Source organism: Ursus arctos, unplaced genomic scaffold (genome assembly GCF_023065955.2).
Source record: "Ursus arctos isolate Adak ecotype North America unplaced genomic scaffold, UrsArc2.0 scaffold_21, whole genome shotgun sequence".
Taxonomy (NCBI): domain Eukaryota; kingdom Metazoa; phylum Chordata; class Mammalia; order Carnivora; family Ursidae; genus Ursus; species Ursus arctos.
The window spans coordinates 48,823,160-48,845,817 of NW_026622886.1; the positions used below are offsets into that span (position 1 = coordinate 48,823,160).

A 22,658-nucleotide genomic window follows, 5' to 3' on the forward strand; every position below is an offset into this window, starting at 1 on the left:
TTACAGCTGTCCAGGAAACCTCAGTCCCCACCCATCTCTACCCCATTATCCAAAAGAGAAACAGGGCCATGTGTTATTAATTTCAGTAACAAGGCCAGAACCAGTGTGCACACCACTGCAGAGAGCCTTCAAAGCACATCACAGACAGCAACAAATGAGCCCCATTTTCCAGACAGCTCAAAGTTAGTGTCAACCACTCCCAAGGAATCCGTGTGACAGAAGTAACATAACGGAGGACGTTCCAGGGTAGAAGCACCATCCAAAGCGTCACAAAGTGAAAGCAGAACAAGGGTGCCGGGTCACAGAAGCAGTGAGATCAATGGAGTTCAACATATTAGGGCCACCATGATCGATCTCAGTTGAAGGAAGTAGCAGCACAAGTGCTTACGCCCGTCCTCCCGGATCCTCGGCCCCTTCAATGAGGCCCACCTGCTGTTCTCAACAACTTGGCACAAGTAAGGCACAAAAAAGCTAAACCCAGCATTACACAAACAAGGAAAAGATTCTACTCTTCTTTATTATATAGCAATTTTATTTGATAACTACCCATCGAGTCTATCGTTACTTTATAAACGCCGATGAAAAACAACTTCAGGGTTTGAAGAGGCTTAGGAAATCACTTCTTTTCATAATGATACCCAGAGCCGAGAAGACACATCTCCTTCGGGGCCAAGTCTCTAGAACCTACTCAGCTTCTGCTGCCTCTTCGCCTTCTCCACACTCAAACCGCACAAAGTCGACGACAGATACCCCTTGAGGCTGCACATACTGTCCCAGCGTGATGGAGGGATCCAGCAAGTACGGCTGGGACAGCATCTTGGTTTCTGCCTCTCCCCCAGGCTCATCATCCAAAGAGCCAACAGAGAGAGGGGCCATGCCCACCACATGCTGCCCGAGGCGGCGGCCAAGATCTTCCAGGCCTGCTTTGCGCTCAGACGTCTCGCAGACGACCAGGGCCCCGTACTTCCCCAGCACCAGGTTGTGAAGCGACGGGCTGTGCATCGCTCCGTGGACGTAAGAGCCAACGTAGAACCCAGCTGGCACCTTCACCCATGCAGCTCGTTTAAGAGTCATGTTTTCTCCCAGTTTCCCTATAAAAAAGCAAAAACAAGTAACACCCTTCCAGAATATGACACCTGTGGCGGTACCAAAATATGCATAGAAATGGCCGAGGCTGGGAGACGGTCCTCTCTCCCCACATTTACAGTGAGTATGCTGTAAGATGGATAGGTACCATTCGCCATTTATGAAGAGGAAAATGTACGTGGGAGGAGAGGGCAGGGGTGGGAGAAATAAAGAATACCTTTATGGAACACCAACAATGTGCGACACTGGTATTTAAAAACATAGGCTATGGGGTCACACAGACCCTGGACTCAGGGCTCAGTTCTGCCCCTTACAGCTACATGACCTTAGGCAAGTGACATAACCCCATCTGCGAATTTATCAAGCCTTAGTTTCCTCCTCCACAACATGGAGATGATACCACTTAAAATAACCTGAAAGCAGGGTTCTTAGCAGACATAAAGTAACATATGGAAGCGCACTTAATTACATTATCTAGCACAGGGCGCGCTCAAATGCTGGCCATCGTTACTATGTTAAACTTAGGCTTCGAAAGCTCAAGCTACCCTCCCAGGCTCACACAGCTAATACATGCCAGAGCTGGAAGAAAACCTCCATCGCACTCCAAAGCAATTAAGTGTTTTCCTTCCCTGAAATTACCATCCCTCCCGAAAATCACCGTAGCTGACACAGACAACTCTTCGTCATCCACTGTAGCAGGAAAAAGTCCACAACTAAGAGCCCCAGAAAACCCAAAACCCCAAACCATCAGATAGTTTCAACTTCCTCTCATCAAAAATAAAAAATTTCAGTGGCATTTTTAAGATTTTATTTATTTATTTGAAAGGGAGAGGGAGCGCGAGCAGGAGAAGGGGCAGAGGGAAAAGCAGGCTCCACGCTGAGCAGGGAGCCCGATGAAGGACTCTACCCCAGAACCCTGGGATCGTGACCTGAGTGGAAGGCAGACGCTTAACCTGCGGAGCCACCCAGGTGCCTCTAGAGTTGTTTTTAAGAACCAAAAATAATTCCAGGTTTCCCTGTCTCCTCAGGATGCTATCCTCTCTAACATAAGTCCAAATAAGCCAAAAGGTAGGAAAGGGGTTAGGAGACCCCAAAAGGGATCTAGGTAAATATCCCTGCATTAGCCATAGTTATATCGAAAAGTCTTAACGGGAGAGAAATCAAAACAAATCTTCAAACAACTCGAAGCATCTCAACAACAGTTAATTCTCAGAAATTGACAAAGCTGAAACACCCAGTTCTTCCAGAATTTCTTAATAAGTCCCATTCACAGCTGTCTGCCTGGTTTCTCAGCCATGACTCACTAAGACATCATACATATTTCAAGATAACCTGATAAAAACAGAATTGATGCCTTGACTGGAAACGTCAGATGAGCAGTAAATTCCCAGCAAGCTCCAACCCAGCCCTACTCCCCTCCTTCCATCAAGGACACGTAGGAAGAAAGCAAAATCCCCACCAGTTCTGGCACAACGAGCCAGATGTGGTTCCTGTAGCCAGTGGTTCTGAAACAATAAACCTTCACAAATTCACGATCAGATTTTTCAAAAAAAAGAGATCAAATTCCTATATACGACACCTCCAAATATTCCTGGATTGCTTTATGAAGAAGGTGAGATGACTTCTGATGTAGCATGTCTCCCACGGCATATAGAGAGGTAGTTAACTAGAAGTCAAAGGCCATCCCTGCCTAAAGACATGCTTTGGTCAGCCTGCAGAGTGCGGAAAATGATTTTAATTAACTGCAAACATCTAAAATCTGAAATTTTTACACACAAAGCTAAATTCTTTTGAAGGAATTTAAAAATTCTGACAACACCGGGGCCCCAAGCTAACAACTGGCGAGAGCTAGGAAACAGTTTCCCTCAGCAGAGTGCGAGCTTCTCAGGGAGCCTACTGCTCACTAGTGTCTAGCTCACAACACAACCCACTTCTCACATTCATATTATCTGATCCTTGTGGGCACATGAGCTTGCAATTCCTGATCTACGTATGGAGGAATATCAAAGATACCAGGTGGTCTAGTTCTTAATTTCCAGTTCCCACAGTCCTTACAAATACTCACCAATCGCTAGGGCTAGCTGATCCTTGAGACAGCCCTCTCTCTCAGGCCCAACCGGAAGTTCAGAGAGCTCAGAGGAATTCAAGAAGCCCTAAGTACACACAAAAAAACCAACAAATCAGTTCTGTCCTACTTAAATTACCAAGAGACTAGGCAAAAATCATGTTTCTCAAAAAATGATTTAAGATAACTAAGTATAAATGAATGTTTTGGGGCTTTTTTAAAGATTTATTTATTTCAGAGAGAGAGCATGCATGTGCCTGCACAAGGGAGGGGCAAAGGGAGAGGAAGAGACTCTCAAGCAGACTCCCCACGGAGCACAGAGCCCAACGCCAGGCTTGATCCCAGGACCCTGACATCATGACCTGAGCTGAAACCAAGAGTCAAACACTTAACCGACTGAGCCACCCAGGCATCTCTAAATGAATGTCTTCATTAAGCCAAAGATGTTACAAATTGGTAACAGTTCCGTTTTTATAAGTATTTTATTCTATCACTGCACTACCCCCAATTCCATCTCAATCCCATCCTCTGGTTTAACTTCTTAAACTATAGTTTCTAAGCAATCAGGAACGGTATTTTCCAACAATCATAAAATGTTAAAGCTAAAAGACTGGTTGAATAAACCATGGCACAGCCACATAATGGAAAACTACGCAGCTGCAAAAAAGAAAACAAAACAAAGATCTGTATGAACTGCTACAGAGTATTTCCAGATTATATTACTAAATTAAAAAAAGCAAATTAAAAGAGTACATATATAGGGCCAACTGCATCGGGCTCCGTGCTCAGCAGGGAGTCTGCTGGAGATTCTCTCTCCCCTTCTGCCTTTACCCCTTCTCCTGTGTGCGCACACTCTCTCTCAAATAATAAATCCTTAAAAAAAAAAAAAAAAGAGTACGTACATATACCATCATTTGTGTAAGAAAGAAGTATTTACATAAATATGCTATTTTTGCAAAAAAGATTTAAAGGATACCCCAAACCAATGAAACTGGTTATCTACAGGAGTGGACAAGAATAAGGTAGAAAGGAGAGAAGAAGTGAGACGTGTGTGTGTGTGTGTGTGTGTGTGTGTGTGTGTGTGTATTACAGCTTCAACTTTCAGAATCTTGTTAATGTTTTACATATTCAAAATCAAAATTAGATTAACAAGAATTTGGGGGTAAAACCAAAATTAAACGCACAGAAACGTTAAGACTCTAACTGTATTTCAAATGAATAATTTAACTTCACAGAAGGGGGAAAAAAACTAATCCGAGTAACTTTCAATACAGTCCTTTGACCACACAACTTCAGTGGGAAGACAAAAAAGACATCAAAGAAATCTTGAACTCCTTAATAGGTTTGTTCTTTGCAGTGGTCAGGTATAGTCACTAAACATTTCAGTGTGTATTAGAACAATGAGAACATAAGTAAACACGGAAGTTGCTAAGAGCCAGTGTACCAACCGTGGGAGAAGGAAGATACAAATATAGAATCAGGGAAGAAAAGGAAGAACCCTGGGATGCAGGATTAGAACTGAAACACACACACACTTCCTGCATCTGTCTGCTGAAAGAGCAGAGCAGCAATGACATCTCAGTAGAAATAAGCGTGCCTAATTTCCACATCTTGGTTTCTAAAAACTATTCCCCCATTAAAAAGGATCAGGACTCCTTGGAGAAGGGGCTAATTCCATGGGTGGTGCAAGGAAAGGATGACATAGGCCCAGAGCATCTTGTTATGCTAAAAAGTAAAGAAATACTCGAAAATAATCATTACAAAAAGTCAACAAAGCCAGCTTACACTGGTCAAATCCAGGAATAATTTGAGCATCAAACTGAATAATGGATTGTAGGGTGAATTATAACATACCGTATAAAATAAGAATCCGTGAGGCAATGCCAGTACTAAGTAAAGCACTCGACATAGGGAGAAGAGAAGTCTCTTTCTTACAGTAGAATGCCAACTAATAAAACTAACACATGTAAAAGAAATTTTAAGAGTTAAAAGAGTAACCACTATGCAACTCTCATAGTAATAACTGATCCTGACAAAAGTCATCGATAGATGCTCATAATTTCAGGTAAAAATTTTTTGGGGAACTGGACACTTACACAGTCTCAAAGCATCCCCCATACAGATTACATGTTAATTACAAAGAGGAACAGAAAAACTTTACGTGGAAAAATCTGGAAGATACTACCCTGAGCAAGAAGAGACCAAAATTAACATCACCAGGGATGAGGGGGTGACTCAGTTGAGCATCCAACTCTTGATTCCAGCTCAGGTCGTCATCTCAGGGTTGTGGGATCAAGCCCCAGGGCAGGCTCCACACTCAGTGCAGAGGCCGCTTGAGATTCTCTCTCCTTCTCCCTCTGCCCCTCCCACACTCACTCCGGCGTAAGCTCGCACTCACTCTCCCTCTCTCTCTAAAATTAATTAATTAATTAATTTAAAATCTTTAAAAATTGACATCATCAGACGTGCCTGGGTGGTTCAGTCGGTTAAGTGTCTGCCTACAGCTCAGGTCATGATCCAGAGATCCTGGGATCCAGCCCTGCGTTGGGCTCCCTCCTCAGCAGGAAGTTTGTTTCTCCCTCTCACTCTGCCCTTCCCTCTGCTCGCGCTCTCTCTCTAGCTTGCTCTCTCTCTCAAGTAAATAAATAAAATCTTTAAAAAAAAAAAAAAAACCAGTTAACTGTAAAATACAGTTAAAATGGAGAGAAACAGGGGCACCTGGATGGCTCAGTCAGTAAGCGACCAACTCTTGATTTTGGCTCTGGTCATGATCCAGAGGTCCTGGGATCCAGCCCTGTGTTGGGCTCCCTGCTCAGTGGGGAGTCTCCTTTTCCCTCTTCCTCTGCCCCTCTCCCTGCTTGTGTGCTGTCTCTCACTCTCCCTCTCTCAAATAAATAAAATCTTTTTAAAAATAATAAAAAAATTAGGGCGCCTGGGTAGCGCAGTCGTTAAAGCGTCTGCCTTCGGCTCAGGGCGTGATCCCGGCGTTCCGGGATCGAGTCCCACATCGGGCTCCTCCGCTAGGAGACTGCTTCTTCCTCTCTCACTCGCCTGCTGTGTTCCCTCTCTCGCTGGCTGTCTCTCTGTCACATAAATAAATAAAAATCTAAAAAATAATAATAATAATAATAATAATAATAATAAAAAAATTAAAATTAAAATTAACATCATCAATAATGGGACCAACGGTCATTACATGCCTCCTGATATGATATCCTGAAAAAAATACACGATAATTTATTTAATATTCATGCTCAAAACCCATACTCTAACTGTGAAGAAACATCAGACAAACCCAAATTGAAGAACATTATACAATACTGTTTTCTACTCCTCAAAAATGTCAATGCGGGGCACCTGACTGGCTCAGTCAGAACAGCATGTAACTCTTGATCTCCCAGCTGTAACTTCAAGCCCCACCTTGGGTGTGGAGATTATTTAAAAATAAAATATTAAAAAAAAAAAAAAAAGGTCAATGTAATGAAAGACAAAGAAAGGCTGAGAAACAAAGACAGGACGCTAAACAAACATGACAACAATGGCAACACATGATACTGGACTGGATCCTGGATCAGAAGAAAAAGTGCCAGCTGGTAAAATATGAATATATATCATATATTATATAAATAAAAATGTATCAGCGTTAAAATTCTGGAATGTGATTACTGTACTGTGGTTACATAGGAGAATGTTAGGAGATATCCTATTCAAGGGAATAAGGGCCTGAAGTCTGCAAATAATGTGCAAAAAATTTTTTAAATAGTGATGGGACACCTGGCTGGCTCAGTTGGTTGGGCATGCAACTCTTGATCTTGGGGTTGTGAGTTCCAGCCCCACGTTGGGAGTAGAGTTTACTTAATACAAAGAAGGAAAGAAAAGAAAAGAAAAAGATGAGAGCTTCTAGTTCAAGTGCTTCATCTACTCAATATAATTCCAAAAACTAATCTCCACATTGTTTTCCATATAATCACTATTTAATGCCAGTAATAATTAACATTTACCACAAGCTCTCAAGAAAAGAATAGGAGAAAAAAAATAGTACTGAAAACCAAAAAAAAAAAAAACCTACTCTGAGTAGTTGGTTTGTTTTTACCATGACAATCAGGATGAATCAGAGGCAGACTAATATAATCCCGTCCTGGTGCTCCTATGGACACGAATATGCTTCTTTTCCTGAACTGTGCCTTCTCCAATATCTGTATTTACAAATCCTTTCTTCAGAAAGAGAGAGAGAGAGAGAGAGAGAGAGAGAGAGAAAGAAAGAAAGAAAGAAAGAAAGAAAGAAAGAAAGAAAGAAAGAAAGAAAGAAAGAAAGAAAAGAGAGAGAGAGAAAGGGAGAAAAGGGGAAAGGGAAGAAAAGAAAAATCCTTCCCTCAGGCCATTCTAGATTTCTGAATACAAAGCTTCACCTGCTTGGGTTGCCTGGGTGGCTCAGTCAATTAAGTTTCCAGCTCTTGATTTCAGCTCAGGTCTTGTTGTGGGATTGAGCCTGGAACCAAGCTGTACCCCTACCCCCCACCCCAGGGAGCCTGGAGCCCTGCATAGGGCCCCCGCCCTTGGCGGGGTGTCTACTTGCGATTCTCTCCCTCTCCCTACCCCCTCTCCCCAACTCGTGCACACACTCTCACTCTCTCTAGAATGGATAGGTCTTTTTTTTTAAAAAAAGAAAAGCAGGGAGCCTGGATGGCTCAGATGGTTAAGCGTCTGCCTTCGGATCAGGTCATGATCCCAGGCTCCTGGGATCAAGCCCCACGCCAGGCTCCCAGCTCAGTGGGGAGTCTGCTTCTCCCTCTCCCTCTCTTCCTACTCATGCTCTCTCTCTGTATCTCTCTGTATCAAATGAATGAACGAACGAACGAACGAAAGAAAAAAGCTTAGCTTCACCTGATCTGACAGACTCTACCCCACTGGCATTCATTCATTCATTCAACAGATTTAACAAGCCCCAACCAAATGCTGCACCCACTCCTCTTTCACCAAAAACACAGTAGTGAAAAGACAAATTCTCTGCCTCACGAAGCTCACATTCTATTGGGGAAGACAAACAACATATAAATAAGTAAAAACATAATAAATATATAGTATTATAACAAAAGTATTTCAATGAAGCAAAATACGAGGATAGAGCAACACGAAGGATACTCCTCTCCAAAGAGATAACATTTAAGCAGGGACATGAAATAAGGGAGTAAGACATAGAATGTCTGAAAAAAGGGAACAAACAGCAAACACCCTAAGAAAGGGGTGTGTGTGTAAACCCAGCATATTGAAAGACAATCCCAAAACTCACTTTACTGTATGTGGAGAGTTGATCCTTTAGGTTCTGACAATGCAACAGGGTTCCCAGGGCGACTTGCTGGACCAACTGTTGAAATTTTAAATTTCTGGAAACAAAGTCTGTCTCACAGTTTACCTGGTGGGAACAAATTGACGTTGCTGTATAGGCTGTTGATGGACAGTTTGCAGAAGTGCCTTAAAGCTAGAGAGTAAACCAACGTACAGCAGAACCAGCTGCAGACTCCACAAAACAGAAATAAGTGACCCTGGCACTGAAGGCTGCAGTTCCTCTCCTAGCTTGAGGCCAGAAACTGAATGCAGTGTCCTGCTCTGCCAGTGAGTTAGCAATGACCCGCAGCACACTCAAAAGATGGTTCCATAATGTCCCCAACGGACTCACTACACGTTCACCACTTGCCTGTGGCTGCAGGCCAGCATCCCCCCATTCTCCAGCCTCCTCCAACACCAAACCACTTCTGCTATCAGCGTGCTTATCTCCTTTTCTCACCCTAATTCACACCTGATTCTTCACCAGTTGAGGCCCTGAAACCTCCTCTAAAACAGCTACATGCTATCCCTCAACTCATTAATATAATTCCTAGCTTTAAAATCTAACTGTTCCAGGAAACACTCAGTGGCAAGGTATAAGGCTACAGGAACTCACATTTAGAACTACAGGTTTGCCCCACTATCCGAAAGTAGTGTTCCTATGAAATCTTTCGTAAGCCAAAATGGCATAAAGCAAAAAATCAATTACTATTAATTCATATGCACACGGATGCACAAAATAAATCTACCTAAAGCACAGACGCTCACAAAGTCCAAAGCTATGGAGGCTTGATGCCGAGATGCTGAGTGTGGGGGGGTGCCATAGTTTGACGGGGCAATTCTTCCTGCTGGGATGCCCCCTGCCTCTATAACGACTCAGTCCAAAACCAACGCTGAGTGCTATTTTCACTTTTTGCCTTTTTTCATAAAAGAGAAAGTACTCTTTGGATTTCTTTTGGTTAACAAAAAGCAAACACAGGTACAAATGTAGGTCTTCAGTAAAAGCAAAGTGTATAACTCGAACTTTCGAAAAGTGGGGAATAACTGTAATCTTTCTGACTTCTAGGTCTTTAATCGTCAACATACCTGGGCATTCCTGTACTGAAGTGAATTCACAATAACTGTGGTCTCACCGGCTTGATTCCAACAACCTTTTGCGGTTCTCAAACACCTCTTTAAGAATGCAAAGGGACAACCACAAAGCTTTCCACCCAAGCGACAGCTGTTTCTGGTTATCTAGAATTCCGACAACTCACCTCTACTAACACAGTTGTGTTCCCTTCCTGCAGTAGCCCAATCAGACCTTCCTTAGTCTTCCTGCCATGGAGTTTGGCAGCTCTGCTCCAGCCTTCCTTCTGGGCCTGTTTGTGGAGCCAGCTCTCTGCCTATAAATTAAAAATAGGGCAGATGACAAAGTCATAGAATTTAGAACTGAACGGAGCTCTAAAGTATGTTCAGGTTCCCTAATTCTTTCTGCTTCTCTTCAGTCTTATAATGGAAACTAAAGCAATCTCTCATTTACTGGCAGGCTACCACTGAACGCCAAATGCCAGGCATTGTGCCTGGTGCTTTGGATAAATTTAATCTTCACAACAACCCTATGGAGCACACAGTAGTATTTTTATTATATAGACAAGAACAATGCAACTCTGAAAGATGAAGGTGTCCAAGATCACCGGGTTAGTGTGAGGGCACCACAGTATAAATCCTCGTAGGTCTGACACAGGGCCTTTGGGCTCCAAGCAGCAGGAAACAGCACAGCAGTCGTACTTGGAATAGAGTTTGTTAACCATGGGATCCTGAGTTAATGGCTTCTGGAGTCAAAACACAGTCAAAGGGTGAGGTTGTCACTTAACTCGGAATCCTATCCAGAGTTCTACAGTTATGGGTCCCCGGGGCAGCAGGTCTGATTTACTGCTCCCCAGCAGCCCCTCCCTGAGAGACCGAGGTCGGGGCCTAGTACCGGGCACTGCTCTCCTCGCCCTCCCCCCCCCCACCTGTTTGAGATCCCCGCCACAAGTCTCCAGCGCTTTCCTGCAGTTTACAAAGGAGTAGCCTGTTTTTCGCCGCAGCTTCATAAGAAGCTCCTTGCTGGAGGCCGAGGAAGACAGCCAGGGCCCAGTGTGAAATGTGTGCCACGACTGAGGCGACTGAAGCAGAAGGGGTCCCACCTGCAGAGGTAAGAAGAAAGGGGTGAGAAGCAGGAAGCAGCCAGGAGCTCCGGCGGGTGGCGAGCACGTCGGCAGGGAGGCCACCTTAGTGGACACTGGGGCTCCCGGGGTGGGGGAAGGCAACAGTGGCCACTCAGAAAAAATAACGGCGGGGCGGGGTGGGGTGGGATGGAGTCGAACGGAGGACGGAGGAAGGGAAGGCTGCGTTCCGAGCGACGGGAGATCTGCAAGGAAGGCGGGACGGTGGGAGACCCAGAGCCCTCACCGGGCAGCTCCCGGCCCACCCGACCAGGTAGAGGCGCAAGGAACGCAGCAGCGACATGTCTCCGGCCCCAGAGTACACTGCTGCCCGCCGGCGCACGGTTGAGACCACAGGCCTACGGCGCGGCGGCAGGGCCAAACCTCTCCACCGCAAAGCGCCAAGCGAGGACGGCGCCGCCTGCCGGCCGGGGTGCACACTCACCGCTTCTACTTGGCTTTCGGAGACTGTATTTCACAAGGGAATTACACCCCTACCCCCACCCAGCCGTAGGTAAAATAACAGAAACCATGAGACAAAGTCGTCGCAAAGTTACAATTCAAAACATGTGGCAACATTTTATGTTTTTTTATTTCCGTTCATCTTTCATAGTCATTATTCATTTAGGACTCACGACAAACTTGTGAAGTAGGCGGGTGGGTTCAGAAATTTGGCTAAGGGCTCCTGGGGAGGTAGGGGTGGAGTCCTTTCAACAAACCCTGTAAATATTTGTTGAATGAGCAAAGTATTTATCGAACATCTACTGTGTGCCGGGAGCTGTGCTAAGCTTCAGGGAATTAGAGGACAGTAAACCACAGCCCTGTCCTCCAAAGTAACCTAACGGTGAGAAAACAGGGAACGGACAAGTGAACGCTCAAGACAAGGAAAGTCCCATAAGATGAACAAACAGTAAAAGGGAGAAAGAAATCACATCCAGGGGCGCCTGGGTAGCGCAGTCGTTAAAGCGTCTGCCTTCGACTCAGGGCGTGATCCCGGCGTTCCGGGATCGAGTCCCACATCGGGCTCCTCTGCTGGGAGCCTGCTTCTTCCTCTCCCACTCCCCCTGCTTGTGTTCCCTCTCTCGCTGGCTGTCTCTGTCAAGTAAATAAATAAAATCTTTAAAAAAAAAAAAAAAAAAAAAAAAAAAAAAAAAAAAAAAGAAATCACATCCAAACAGAGGCTCTGTAAAAGCTTTTTTCAGGAAAGAGAAGAGTAATAAAGATTTTGACAGGTAAAAATAGCCCTTCCAGGCAGGGAATCATCAAAGAGAATGAAGAGAACAGGGAATTTGGGTGTGGAAATAGGGAACAAAGAGTAGACATTTAGAATTTGGCCAGAGGTTGGACAAATACATGTAGGAAACCAGTTGAAAATGAAATAGAAGGGTAATTTGGGATCACACAGAACAGACTGAGTACCAAGCCAAGGAACTTGCTCTTGCTGTAGGCATCAGAAGCTAATCAGAGCTGATTTTGGAAGATCAAAAGAGTTTGATAAATGGTTTGAAGTGGAGAGAATGGAGGCCAGGAGTCGAGAGGAGGTGATATGTGGCCCAAGGAGTAAAAGAGAGCCTCAAGCAGAGGTACCGCAGTGGGAAGAGAAAAGAGGTGAAGACAAAACACAGTAGCAAGGAAGGACCGACAGGGTTTGGAAACCTAGAGAAAACTCAAAGATGAGAAGAACCTAGTACTTAGTGATCGTGGTTCCAGCTCCAAAAAGGATGAGGAAGCTGTAGTCCAAAGACAGCTCCGCTGCCTATCCCCAGCTTCAGGGCAGGGAGGGCTTGACCCAGTTAGAGCCATTGTCCCACCAGACTCTGTCTCCAGAAGCGAGAAGTGGGTGGTCTGAGGTTTCTTCCTTCCTAGAGCCCCCCACCCCAAGCAAAAGCTTGTGTTCTTTGGATGTGGAGATGATCTTCTTTCCCTTTAAAAAAATTCCATTAGATTCTGGCAGGGGAAAAAAAGTCCATTCTGTATTTAAAAAACAAAACAAAACAAAACAAAACAGCAGGACTGGAAGGGTTAGGGGCAGTCTCTCTATAGCCACTGTTCTCACCTCCCATTTGCCTCCCCTACCCCTAAAAATCCTGGACACCTTCCTCACTTTGTCCTCTGAGAACGGGAACTGGGAACTTCCTTTGTGCTCTAATCCAGTGCTATTAGGGCTCTAAGATTCCTAGCAAGCAGGACATCCCTGCACCGGCCCAAGAGTATCTGGAGGGACAAAGAGGGAAGGAGGAAAGAGAGGCAAGGGAAACCCGTACTTTTCTTCCTCGTGTTCATGGCTTTGGAGATACGGCAGCTCCTTTCTTAGGACAAGGGGTTCAGAGGAGCAGAAGGGTGATGTCAAGCAGCTCTTGGCTCCCTGTGCCTGGCCCTATAGATGTTGACATTCTCATCCTCATCCCGCTGGGCCAGCTCCAGTTGGAAATGCTGGGGCAGGAGGTGCTGAAAGAAGCTCTCTGTCCCGTGCTCCTCTCTCATCTTGGAGGCCAGATAGACGGTGCCATGGGGCCCGCACAGGTGTTGGAGGGTGCCCAGCAGCAGTGGGAAGGTGGGCTCCAGGTACACGATATCAGCCCCCAGCACCAGGTCATAGTCTCCAGGGAAGACATGCTGGTCAATCCCCCAGGATAAGGCGCAGACCTGGGCCCGGGCTCCAGCTGGCACATTGGCCTGGACGTTGCCCTGGATCTGCTCTAGGGCCACGGGCAGGTCAGTGATGGTAACATCCCCCCCTGAGAGAGAGGAAGGAGGAGAAATGCAAGTCAGACGGACCAACCAAGGGGGTCTCGGCTCCTACCCAGAAGGTCCAGAGACCGGAAGGCCTAGAGGACGGTGTTTTGACAGCCAGAGTGCACACTTTGGCTTTTAGTTACCCTAACCTCCATCTCACCCGCTGCCTTGCTCATTACTCTACGTTCTACAACATCAACGTCATCTCTGAGTTCATCTTCAACCTCTCTGCCCAACACACAACCATCAGGTGTCAGCAGAAGCCTGGGCAGGGCCAGGCTGGAGACAGGCTATGTACCCAGCCCCTATAGACCCAAAGCAAACTTCATGGATCTGGAAAGCTTCCCAGAAGACATGGCTTCAGCGAGCCTTAAAGGACAAGTAAGAGTTAGTTAGGTGGAGCTTTCCAAGCAGAGAACAGAAAGTACAAAGGCCTGGGGGCGAGAGCAACGCATATTCAAGGAAGGCTGAACCTTAGGGGATGTGGAAGGAAGGAGAAAAGTATCAAGACCAGAGAATAATGATGACAAGCTGAAGAGACTCAGGCTTGATCCTGAGGGGGATAGTTATTATAGGTAGAAGCGGAGGGTGAAGATAATCAGATCAGCACCTCGGAAAGCTTCATTCATGCAAGAAATACACGTAGTGAGCACGTAAGTTCTGGCAGTACAGTGGCGAGCAAGACACGCTAGGCACCGCGAACTCATCATGGTCAGGACGACTGTTACAGACACAGGAAGTACTAAGAATTCATTCATTCATTCATTCATTCGTTCATTCGTTCATTCCTATTTATTATGTGCCTCTATGCCAGGTGCTGAGAATACAGCAGTGAACCAATCAGACAAGACTCCCTCCCCTCATAGGGATTATGGTCTAGTGGCAAAAAATGGACAACAAACAAAACAAATCAAAGAAAGTACATTGTACATCAGATGCTATGGTGAAGAATTAAGCAGAGAAGGGGGATGGGGCGGGGAATGTAATTTTAAATTGAGTGGTTAGGAAAAGCCTCCTTCAACAGATTATGTTTGGGCAAAGACCTGAAGGAAATGATGCAGCAAACCATGTGGACCTCTCAGGCTAAATGTACCAAATAAGGGATTAACGAGTGCAAAGGCCTTGAGGCAGGAAAATGCCAGCAGGTGTAAGAAAGAGCAGGAAGGCAAGGGGCTGGAGCAGAGTCTGCGTGAGATACTCCCGCTCCCTCTGCCGCTCCCGCTCCCTCTGCCCCTCCCCCTGCTCTCTAAAATAAATAAGTAAACAAATAAATAAAAATCTTTGAAATAAACAAATGAATAAAAGGATCACTCTGGCTGCTGTGATGAGAAAGAACCGCAGACGGGCAAGGTCAAAGGCGAAGAGACCAGTTAGGAGGTGGGTCAGTGACCCAGGTGAGAGGTGATACTCGTTTGAATGAGTGCAGAAGCCACATCTAAGAAATGCTCAGATCCTAGGGGCGCCTGGGTGGCTCAGTCGTTAAGCACCTGCCTTCGGCTCAGGGTGTGATCCCTGTGTTCTGGGATCGAGCCCCACATCAGGCTCCTCTTCTGGGAGCCTGCTTCTTCCTCCCCCACTCCCCCTCCCTCTCTTGCTGGCGGTCTCTCTCTCTCTGTCAAATAAATAAATAAAATGTAAAAAAAAAGAAAAAAGAAAAAAAAGAAATGTTCAGATCCTGAATGATTCTGAGGGTACAGTCAACAGGATTTGCTGACAGACAGGACACGAAATACTAGAGAGAGAGATGTGTGACCCGACTAACTAGAAGACCAACTTGCTATTTACTCGGAGAGGAAGGCTGTAGGAGGAGCGGGCCTGGACCGGAAGATCACGAGTTCCCGTCTAAGTGTGAGATGCCCAGCAGACAACCGCATGAAGATACCGGGTAGGTAGGACGTTCCACAAACACATCTGGAGATGGAAATGGGAGTTACAGGGTCATGAGCGCATAAAGGGCATTTAAAGCCATGAGGTGATGGGACTGCTTGGGAGTATAGACAGAAAAGGGAAGGGGTCAAAGGACTACTCCTGAGCCCTGGGGCACTCAAACTTCCAGCGGTCAAGACGAAAAGGAACCAACAAAGGAGACTGGAAAAGAGTGCCAGTGAGGTGGGCAGAAAGCAGAGTTGTGGTACCCGGGAAATGAAGGAGGCATTTCAAGGAGGAGGGAGAGTCAAATGCTGCAAAGTCAAGTAAAGTGGGCTCATAACCGACTCCTGGAATTGGAAATGAAGCTCACCACCTTGACTGCTGCAACTGGGGGCAGGAATGTGGAATGGATTGCAGGAAGAGTAAGGCAGGTCCTACAGACAAAGAGGATTAACTCTCTGAGGAGTTTTGTTGTAAAGCAGAACAGAGAAATGGGGTGGTAACTAAAAGGGTATGTAGGACAACAGATTTTTCTAAGAGAAAATATAGTGTATTTAGATGTATATAGGGGTGTGTGTGTCTACATAGAATGTTCCAGAGAAAAGGAAAAACTGATAATGGGGGGGGGCGGTACTGGGGATGGGGAGGAGGTTTGCTGGAACAATGTCTTTGAGTAGATGAGAAGGTTCGGGGTCTTGCGACAAGTGGAGGGCTTAACCTTCACTAGGAGCTCAGTGTGTTTACCCGGGGTAACAGGAGAGAAGGCAGCGCTTAAAACAGAGACAGCTGAGTAGACATTGCGTTAGGAACGTGTGAACATTTTCTTTAAGAAAATAGAAGCAATCAGAAGAGATGGGCAACAAAGTCATCAGCTGAGGGTAAAGACAGGGGAGGAGGCATGTAGAGGTCTGAAAGGCAAGAAGGTAAGAAACAGATGTGTGGGAGAGTGAAGAACACGTGGACAAGGGAAGTGTAATAGACTAGCTGGGCAGCAACTAAAGACGTGCCTAAGGTTAATAACAAAAATTCAGAATGAAACCGGTCAGCTTAGGAGGGCCTAAGCTAGCTTGGAGGTGGGGATATCAAAGAGGCCTTCCCTTGGAAGTGAAGTTTGAACTGAGCACTGAAGGATACATATGCGTCAACCAGGTGGCCCAAGGATTCCAGGCAGAGAGTACAGTCTGTATGAAGGCTCCACGATGGGAACATCAAGACAGACTTGAGGCACTGAGAGAAGGGTAACAGACAGCACAAGGAGCACAAGAAGGGAGGAAGAGGCACAGAAAGAGGCCAGAGAGGGAGGCAGAACCTTGGAGGCAAAGGTATTGGTAAAGGTATTGGTTTGAGCTTGAAAGAACAAGAAGTCATTGAAAGATGAGAGTCAGAGGTGATGACAACTGCATCTTGAAAATATCACTCTGCAGGGTAGAGTGGGCAGAGGTCTGGCGGGGGCAAGGAGTCAAAGCAGGAAGACAAGTTTGCCTAAATGCAGTTGTGCAGGCAGGTGATCACAGTGGCATGGACTGGGGAGCCCTCAGTGCCGATGGAGAAATGTGAGATTCAAGAGATTTTTAGAAGATAAAATCCGTAGGACTTGAGTAACGGCTATGGGGGTGAGAAAAAGGGATGTTACAAAGGTAATATCCAGGTTTCCCACTGGGTGGATGATAGTTTGATTCACCGAGATGGGGAAGCCTGAAGGAGAAACAGCCTGGGTGCAGGAAGAACACAAGATCTAGTTTCGGCATGCTCACCTTCCCATAGAAAAGCTTGAAGACACTTGTGAAAACCCAGGGAGCAGACAGTGGGGGAAATATTAAAGGACACGTGATCCACAGGTCTGACTGACAGCCTGGATGTGAGCGGGTGAGGGCAAGGGACAAGATGACACTCAGATATCTTACTTGGCAACTGGGTAGAGGGCAAAGGAGGAGAAGCCAGTCTTTGAGCAAATGGAAGTAGGTGTTCCCATCCATACTACACACTTTTCTCCCATTTTAGCATAACTGCACACCTCTCCTCTGCTTTTCCTTCGTGGAAAATTGCTTTTAACACTTCCTTGATTCTTTGTGAGCCTGCTGTGTTCGCACTGTTCACCTTCTCATCTGACAGTGCTTCTCTTTGAATTCCCAGGGAGTCAAGGGAGACATAGCCAGAGCATGTCCGCTGGCTCTGAGAATACATCACCGTAATCCCAGTCCCGTAACATCCTCTCCCACCTTCCCCACTAGACCAGAAGCTCCTCGGGAACAGGCAAGCTGTCTCACTCACTGTTGTATCCCAATACCTGGCATGATAGAAGACTCCAAATAGATATTGACTGAATGAGTACAAGAATGAATGCCTGCCTCTGGGAAGACTTCCCTGAATGTGACCTAGCTGTGTTCCCATAAACAAAGATATTTGCATTACTAGGGAGATGACATCATATGTGTTTTAAATGAGTGTTTTGGCTGTGAGGTTTTGCCTGCCCATTAAATTATAAAGTGAAGCACTGTTTCCTTTGTAGTTCTGGATCCTTAAAAAAAGTGAAGCAACATTTTCCTTACCTTTTCCTTTCCCAAGTCTGCGGTGCCTAATTCCTACCCCACTTCCCCCACAAAAACACCCTAACCCTCAAAAATTCATGCTTGTTTCTCCCAAGCAGTCAAAAACCTTAAAAATCTAATATCTACTCATATTAAAGTTATAAAGCACTCCTCAGGTTTAATACATGCAGATTGCTCCCCCTACAGAATGCCCCCAAAGATGCGTTTTGACAAAATACCATGTCGAAAGCAAAGGCGGTTTTAAGTGACAGCATTATTCATGAAATCACAAAGAGCAAAAAGGTAGAAAAAACTCCTTCTACTAAGGCCTGCCCGGTTTTTATTTCCTGCCCCAAATCAACTACCCTGGGTGTTTTCTCTGGCACACAGAAAGAGGTACACACACACACACACACACACACACACACACACGGTTTGTTAAAGAGTCTGGTCTGGTCGCAAATCACTCCCCTCTCCCAAGAATCCAGGGAGTGACAATTTCTCCACCACCCAGTACCCCGCCCCCCCCCCCCCCGCCACTCACTACCGCCACGAAGCTCACGCACCCTGCAGGGCGGCCAAGATCCCCACGATGCCCGTCCCTGCGCCTAGTTCGATCACTTTCTTGCCTCGGAAATCCACATTTTGACTTTCAAAATAGTTGCACAGGCTCAGAGCCTACGGGGGGGAAAAAGGGAGAGAGAGAAAAAGACTGTCGCGGGGATGGTTCCATATGGCAGAAGGAGAGTCCGGGGTCCGGACCTCCCAGGGACCCTCGCCCAGAGCCGCCCACTCCTCACCGCGTCCCACACGCGCGCCGCCACCCCAAGGCGGGACCCGAAGTTCTGTGTGATGCTCAGCACGTGCCCACAGAAACAGAACCGGCTCTTCTCCGAGTAAGAGTCCGCGAAGAGGCCGACTTCCCGCGGGAACACGGATTCGGGCTCTGATTCACGATCTGGGCAGGGGTCCGCCATCTGGCTGAGAGCACGCGGACCCCGGGGCCAGCGCCGGTATCCCGGATCTGGGACGGGGTGGGGGTGTCGGGCCGCGGGTCTTCTGGGCTTCTCCGTGGCACCGAGCCCCGCCTCCCCGAGTTTGCCCTCCTCCCTTCAGTTTGACTTCCTGGAGGTGGGATGAGGAGCTGTCCCTCCCGCTCCGGTCCCCAGCGCACTCCCGACGGGGCTCACGTCGGACCACGCGGGGCCGACCCGGCCGACAGGTCTGAGACCGGGGGAGAAGGGAGAGGAGTGAGGATTTTACTGTAAGAAGCGGGGTCCTGGGACTCCTCTCACCTGCGGGGTGCACAGGTACCTGCAACTAGGATAGTAACCCAGACCACGCAGAAGCGGGCTAACGAAAGAGGTAGGGTGCCAGGTCTGGCCTTGCCGGTCCAGCCGGAGACCCGCGCCTCGAAGGCCCCCCTCCCACTCCGGCCGCAGCCCACCGTCCTCGCCCAGGTAGCTGAGTACACTTTAAGAGGCGGGGTCTGCTCACAACGTGCCTGATTGCGTCATTATCGTGCGCCTCGGGCGTTGGTCTCCACGTGGGCTCAGTGGCGAAACCCGGGACTGGGGATCATGGCGGGAGCCGAGGCTGGGGACGCGGCAGGAGCGGAGGCGCCGCAGCCCCAGAAGCGCTACTATCGGCAACGTGCTCACTCCAACCCCATGGCTGATCACACGCTGCGCTAGTGAGTGAGCAGGGCAGGGGGGCGGGAGCAGAGGAAGGCAAAGGAGGGCGGAATGTTCGCAGCAGCCCACAGCAGTCCGGAAGGGCTGTTGCTCTGGCACTGCCGGCAGGGTCTCAGATGGACCGGGGAGGGTCGGCTGGGTGACGTCAGCTTTAGAGGTGGGACGGGGAGATTTGGGGAGGGCGGAGATGGAGGTTTGGGAGGGGGCGTGGCGTTCTGCCGGAAGTCTCGGTAGCGGTGCAAGTCTGGGAAGAGAGAGTAACTTAGACTGGAGTGTTGCTGGCGAAATGTCGTTTCCACCTTTCGGTTTCGTTGATCGGATTTAATAAAAAGACAGACACACAAATCCCGCCCACACCTTAGTCCGTCCTCTTCCCACAGAGCACATAAACAGAGTAAGGTCCCAGTGCCTTGGGCAGCCAATCTCTGGGGGAAGGGGAATTCGTGACCCAGAAAGGAGAGCTGTCTGACCAGAGTCACATTAACTCCTAGAAGTGAGGATGGGCAGGTCAGCAATCATGAGGCTCATGATGGGCCTATGATTCACACTGGGGGTTAAGGGTGGTTTCCAGTGTGTCTCCTAGAGACCGCAGGGCCCACTGTTACAGAATTTTTGAGAATCGCTCTTCCCATTTACCTCCCACCCTTACCCATCCGCCCACACACATGTACTACCACTTCTGCAATGTCTTGACCAACCCTCTCATGTCTTCTCTCCAATAGCCCTGTGAAGCCTGAAGAGATGGACTGGTCTGAGCTGTACCCAGAGTTCTTCGCTCCACTGACTCAAAATAAGAGCCACGATGACCCAAAGGATAAGAAAGAAAGGAGAGCTCAGGCCCAAGTGGAGTTTGCAGACATAGGCTGTGGCTATGGTGGCCTGTTAGGTAACACTCTGGCCTGTTCTCTAGGGCAAGGAGAGGCGATTTCCTGGTTCTGCTACCTCAGCAGGTTTGGTGGGGGCCATAGTTGGCCTTTTCCCTTCGGACCAGACACCAGTGCTGTGACGTCAGTGTGGAGAGCCTCTATTTTCCCTGCACCCTGGGTCTGGCCTTTGTCCTGGAGAAGGGAGGGTGTTGTCTCAAATGCCTCTTAGACCTTGGGTTGTCCTGTCTGGCTCCACCCCTGGTCTCAGTCCCTACTTGAGGCATTTCACCTGCAAGGTGCCGGGTCAGTGAGCGGGTCAGCACAAGCGTCAGAGATTAGTCACTGTAGCCAGTGATCCTGAACTGTCTTTCTGAGGGATTCCACCACACTCCCTCTCCTCCCCCTCCTTCACCAGAACCCATTGTTTCTGCTCTACTCTCATGTTTTCAAGTTCCTCTTGTATTGTCTGTATTGTCCCAGCCCTGCATGCCAGGCCAGTTGTCTATTTTTAGATCTTCCCATAGAGGTAACAGCATGACAGAGAGAGGAAAAACATGGTACTTGGGGGCAGAAAAGCTCAGTTCAAGTTCCAGTTCTGCCTCTTCCTAGCTCTGTAACCTTGGGCATTTTTGACTTCAGTATCCTCATCTTCTCAATTTACCACAGAGTGTCAGAAGGATTAACTGAGACAATGTGTGAAACACTGAAAACTGTGAAGCACTTGCAAATATACATGTATTCCCAGGCCCTCCCCCTCCAGTCCAGTGACAGTCTTTGGATCTAAGCCTAACCCTAACTTCAACCCTCTTCTCCAACATAGAACCGGCCATCCAGGTATCTCTCTGTCCGCACTTGCCATTCCTGATTTTGGTAGTTGCGGACTGACACTTCCTTTCCTTTCTTGACCCCTTTTCACTTCCTGCAAGTATGAGGTTGATGATTCCATTCCTATTTCTGTGTCCAGTGGAACTGTCACCGTTGTTCCCAGACACACTGATTCTGGGTCTGGAGATCCGGGTGAAAGTCTCAGACTATGTACAAGACCGGATTCGGGCCCTTCGAGCAGCTCCTGGAGGTGGCTTCCAGAACATCGCCTGTCTCCGTAGCAATGCCATGAAACACCTTCCTAACTTCTTCCGCAAGGGCCAGGTGGGGAGGGGCCCCAGTGGGTTAGGCTGGTAGGCAGGTGGGGCATTGAAGCCAGGCTCTCAACCCTATCGATGCGTGTCTGTCTCCCAGCTGACAAAGATGTTCTTCCTCTTCCCTGACCCACATTTCAAGCGGACGAAGCACAAGTGGCGAATCATCAGTCCCACGCTGCTGGCAGAATATGCCTACGTGCTTAGAGTCGGGGTGAGTCGGAGTGGGAGAGAGGGGGGGCGAGTGGCCTATTCAGAGACCTTCCGCTAAGAATTCAGTGGGGGTGCATTTAGGACTCACACCACCACTCCCACCGTCTCCCTGTTCGACTGCATGCGGCCCCCCGTCTCGGGCGGTCTTCCCTCCGCAGGGGCTGGTATACACCATCACTGATGTGCTGGAGCTACATGACTGGATGTGCACCCATTTTGAAAGGCACCCGCTGTTTGAGCGTGTGTCCCTGGAGGAACTGGTAAGTAGGGGGTCTGGGGGGAGGTGTAAAGATCAGGCCTTTCCCAGAGTGGTTCTGTACTCTTTGAACCCATCTCAGTGCCAGGAGGATAGGATGGGAGTCTCAGGGCCAGGGGCCATCTGAAAGGTGGGCAAGGACTTATTGGACCCTTCCTTTTCCCAGAGTGAAGATCCCATTGTGGGACATCTGGGCACGTCAACCGAGGAGGGAAAGAAAGTCTTACGCAACGGAGGCAAGAATTTCCCAGCCATCTTCCGAAGAATACAGGATCCCACCTTCCAGGCAGTGACCCCCAATCCCACCCCCCTTGGCCACTGACGGCCTGCCTTGCCTTAGCTTGACCCCTGGACCTTCCCAGCTAAGACTGCCAGGGCCGAGAGGCAACAGTCTGTCAAAGAAGTTGGGGAACTGCTCAGGCCAGAAGCCTGGGGTTCACAACTGACCTCTCATCTTCTTGCCCGTCTACCACGAATAGAAAGCAAAAGAAGCTAACTGGGCAGGTCAAAAGACCTTGGACCGGAGGGGTTGTTTGGAAGGGTGTGGGGTCTTGCTCTTCCTTAGCACTTCCTTCTCCTGGGATCTCTCCTCAGCTGGAGTGAGGAATGCAATTCTCCACTGTCCATCTAAACTGCTTGCTAGACTCAAATCGCCTGTCCACTTGTGTTTACTTTGCAGTCCAGGGGATAAC

The 22,658-nt window shown here is 47.8% G+C and overlaps 3 protein-coding genes across 6 annotated transcripts; 1 reads left to right on the top strand and 2 right to left on the bottom strand.

Annotated features, from left to right (window-relative positions):
• Nucleotides 1–514: 514 nt before the first annotated feature.
• TSFM (Ts translation elongation factor, mitochondrial) lies at nucleotides 515–11,026 on the bottom strand. The gene is made up of 6 exons (XM_026500143.4): nucleotides 10,913–11,026; nucleotides 10,474–10,647; nucleotides 9,733–9,861; nucleotides 8,442–8,564; nucleotides 3,152–3,239; nucleotides 515–1,091 (listed from the first exon to the last, which is right to left on the bottom strand). The coding sequence occupies exons 1-6, from the start codon at nucleotides 10,967–10,969 to the stop codon at nucleotides 685–687; spliced, it is 978 nt and encodes a 325-aa protein (XP_026355928.1). The 5' UTR covers nucleotides 10,970–11,026; the 3' UTR covers nucleotides 515–684.
• A 648-nt stretch (nucleotides 11,027–11,674) lies between these two features.
• Nucleotides 11,675–19,140, bottom strand: EEF1AKMT3 (EEF1A lysine methyltransferase 3). 2 transcript variants are annotated; one of them, XR_008960714.1, is made up of 4 exons: nucleotides 18,599–19,140; nucleotides 18,365–18,476; nucleotides 12,930–13,403; nucleotides 11,675–11,760 (listed from the first exon to the last, which is right to left on the bottom strand). XR_008960714.1 is itself a non-coding variant. In XM_026500147.4 (3 exons), the coding sequence occupies exons 1-3, from the start codon at nucleotides 18,773–18,775 to the stop codon at nucleotides 13,012–13,014; spliced, it is 681 nt and encodes a 226-aa protein (XP_026355932.1). In that variant the 5' UTR covers nucleotides 18,776–19,140; the 3' UTR covers nucleotides 11,829–13,011. The 2 variants fall into 2 exon arrangements, 1 of the variants encoding a protein (XP_026355932.1); XM_026500147.4 differs by lacking the exon at nucleotides 11,675–11,760 and having other exon boundaries at nucleotides 11,829–13,403.
• METTL1 (methyltransferase 1, tRNA methylguanosine) lies at nucleotides 18,916–22,616 on the top strand. 3 transcript variants are annotated; one of them, XM_057316192.1, is made up of 6 exons: nucleotides 18,916–19,020; nucleotides 20,215–20,378; nucleotides 21,323–21,507; nucleotides 21,598–21,711; nucleotides 21,869–21,970; nucleotides 22,133–22,616. In XM_057316192.1, exons 1-6 carry the CDS (start codon nucleotides 18,935–18,937, stop codon nucleotides 22,286–22,288), a joined length of 807 nt encoding a protein of 268 aa, XP_057172175.1. In that variant the 5' UTR covers nucleotides 18,916–18,934; the 3' UTR covers nucleotides 22,289–22,616. The 3 variants fall into 3 exon arrangements, with proteins under 3 accessions (XP_057172175.1, XP_026355929.2, XP_026355930.2); XM_026500144.4 differs by having other exon boundaries at nucleotides 18,945–19,491; XM_026500145.4 differs by lacking the exon at nucleotides 18,916–19,020 and adding an exon at nucleotides 19,150–19,491 and having other exon boundaries at nucleotides 21,640–21,711.
• Nucleotides 22,617–22,658: the final 42 nt, after the last annotated feature.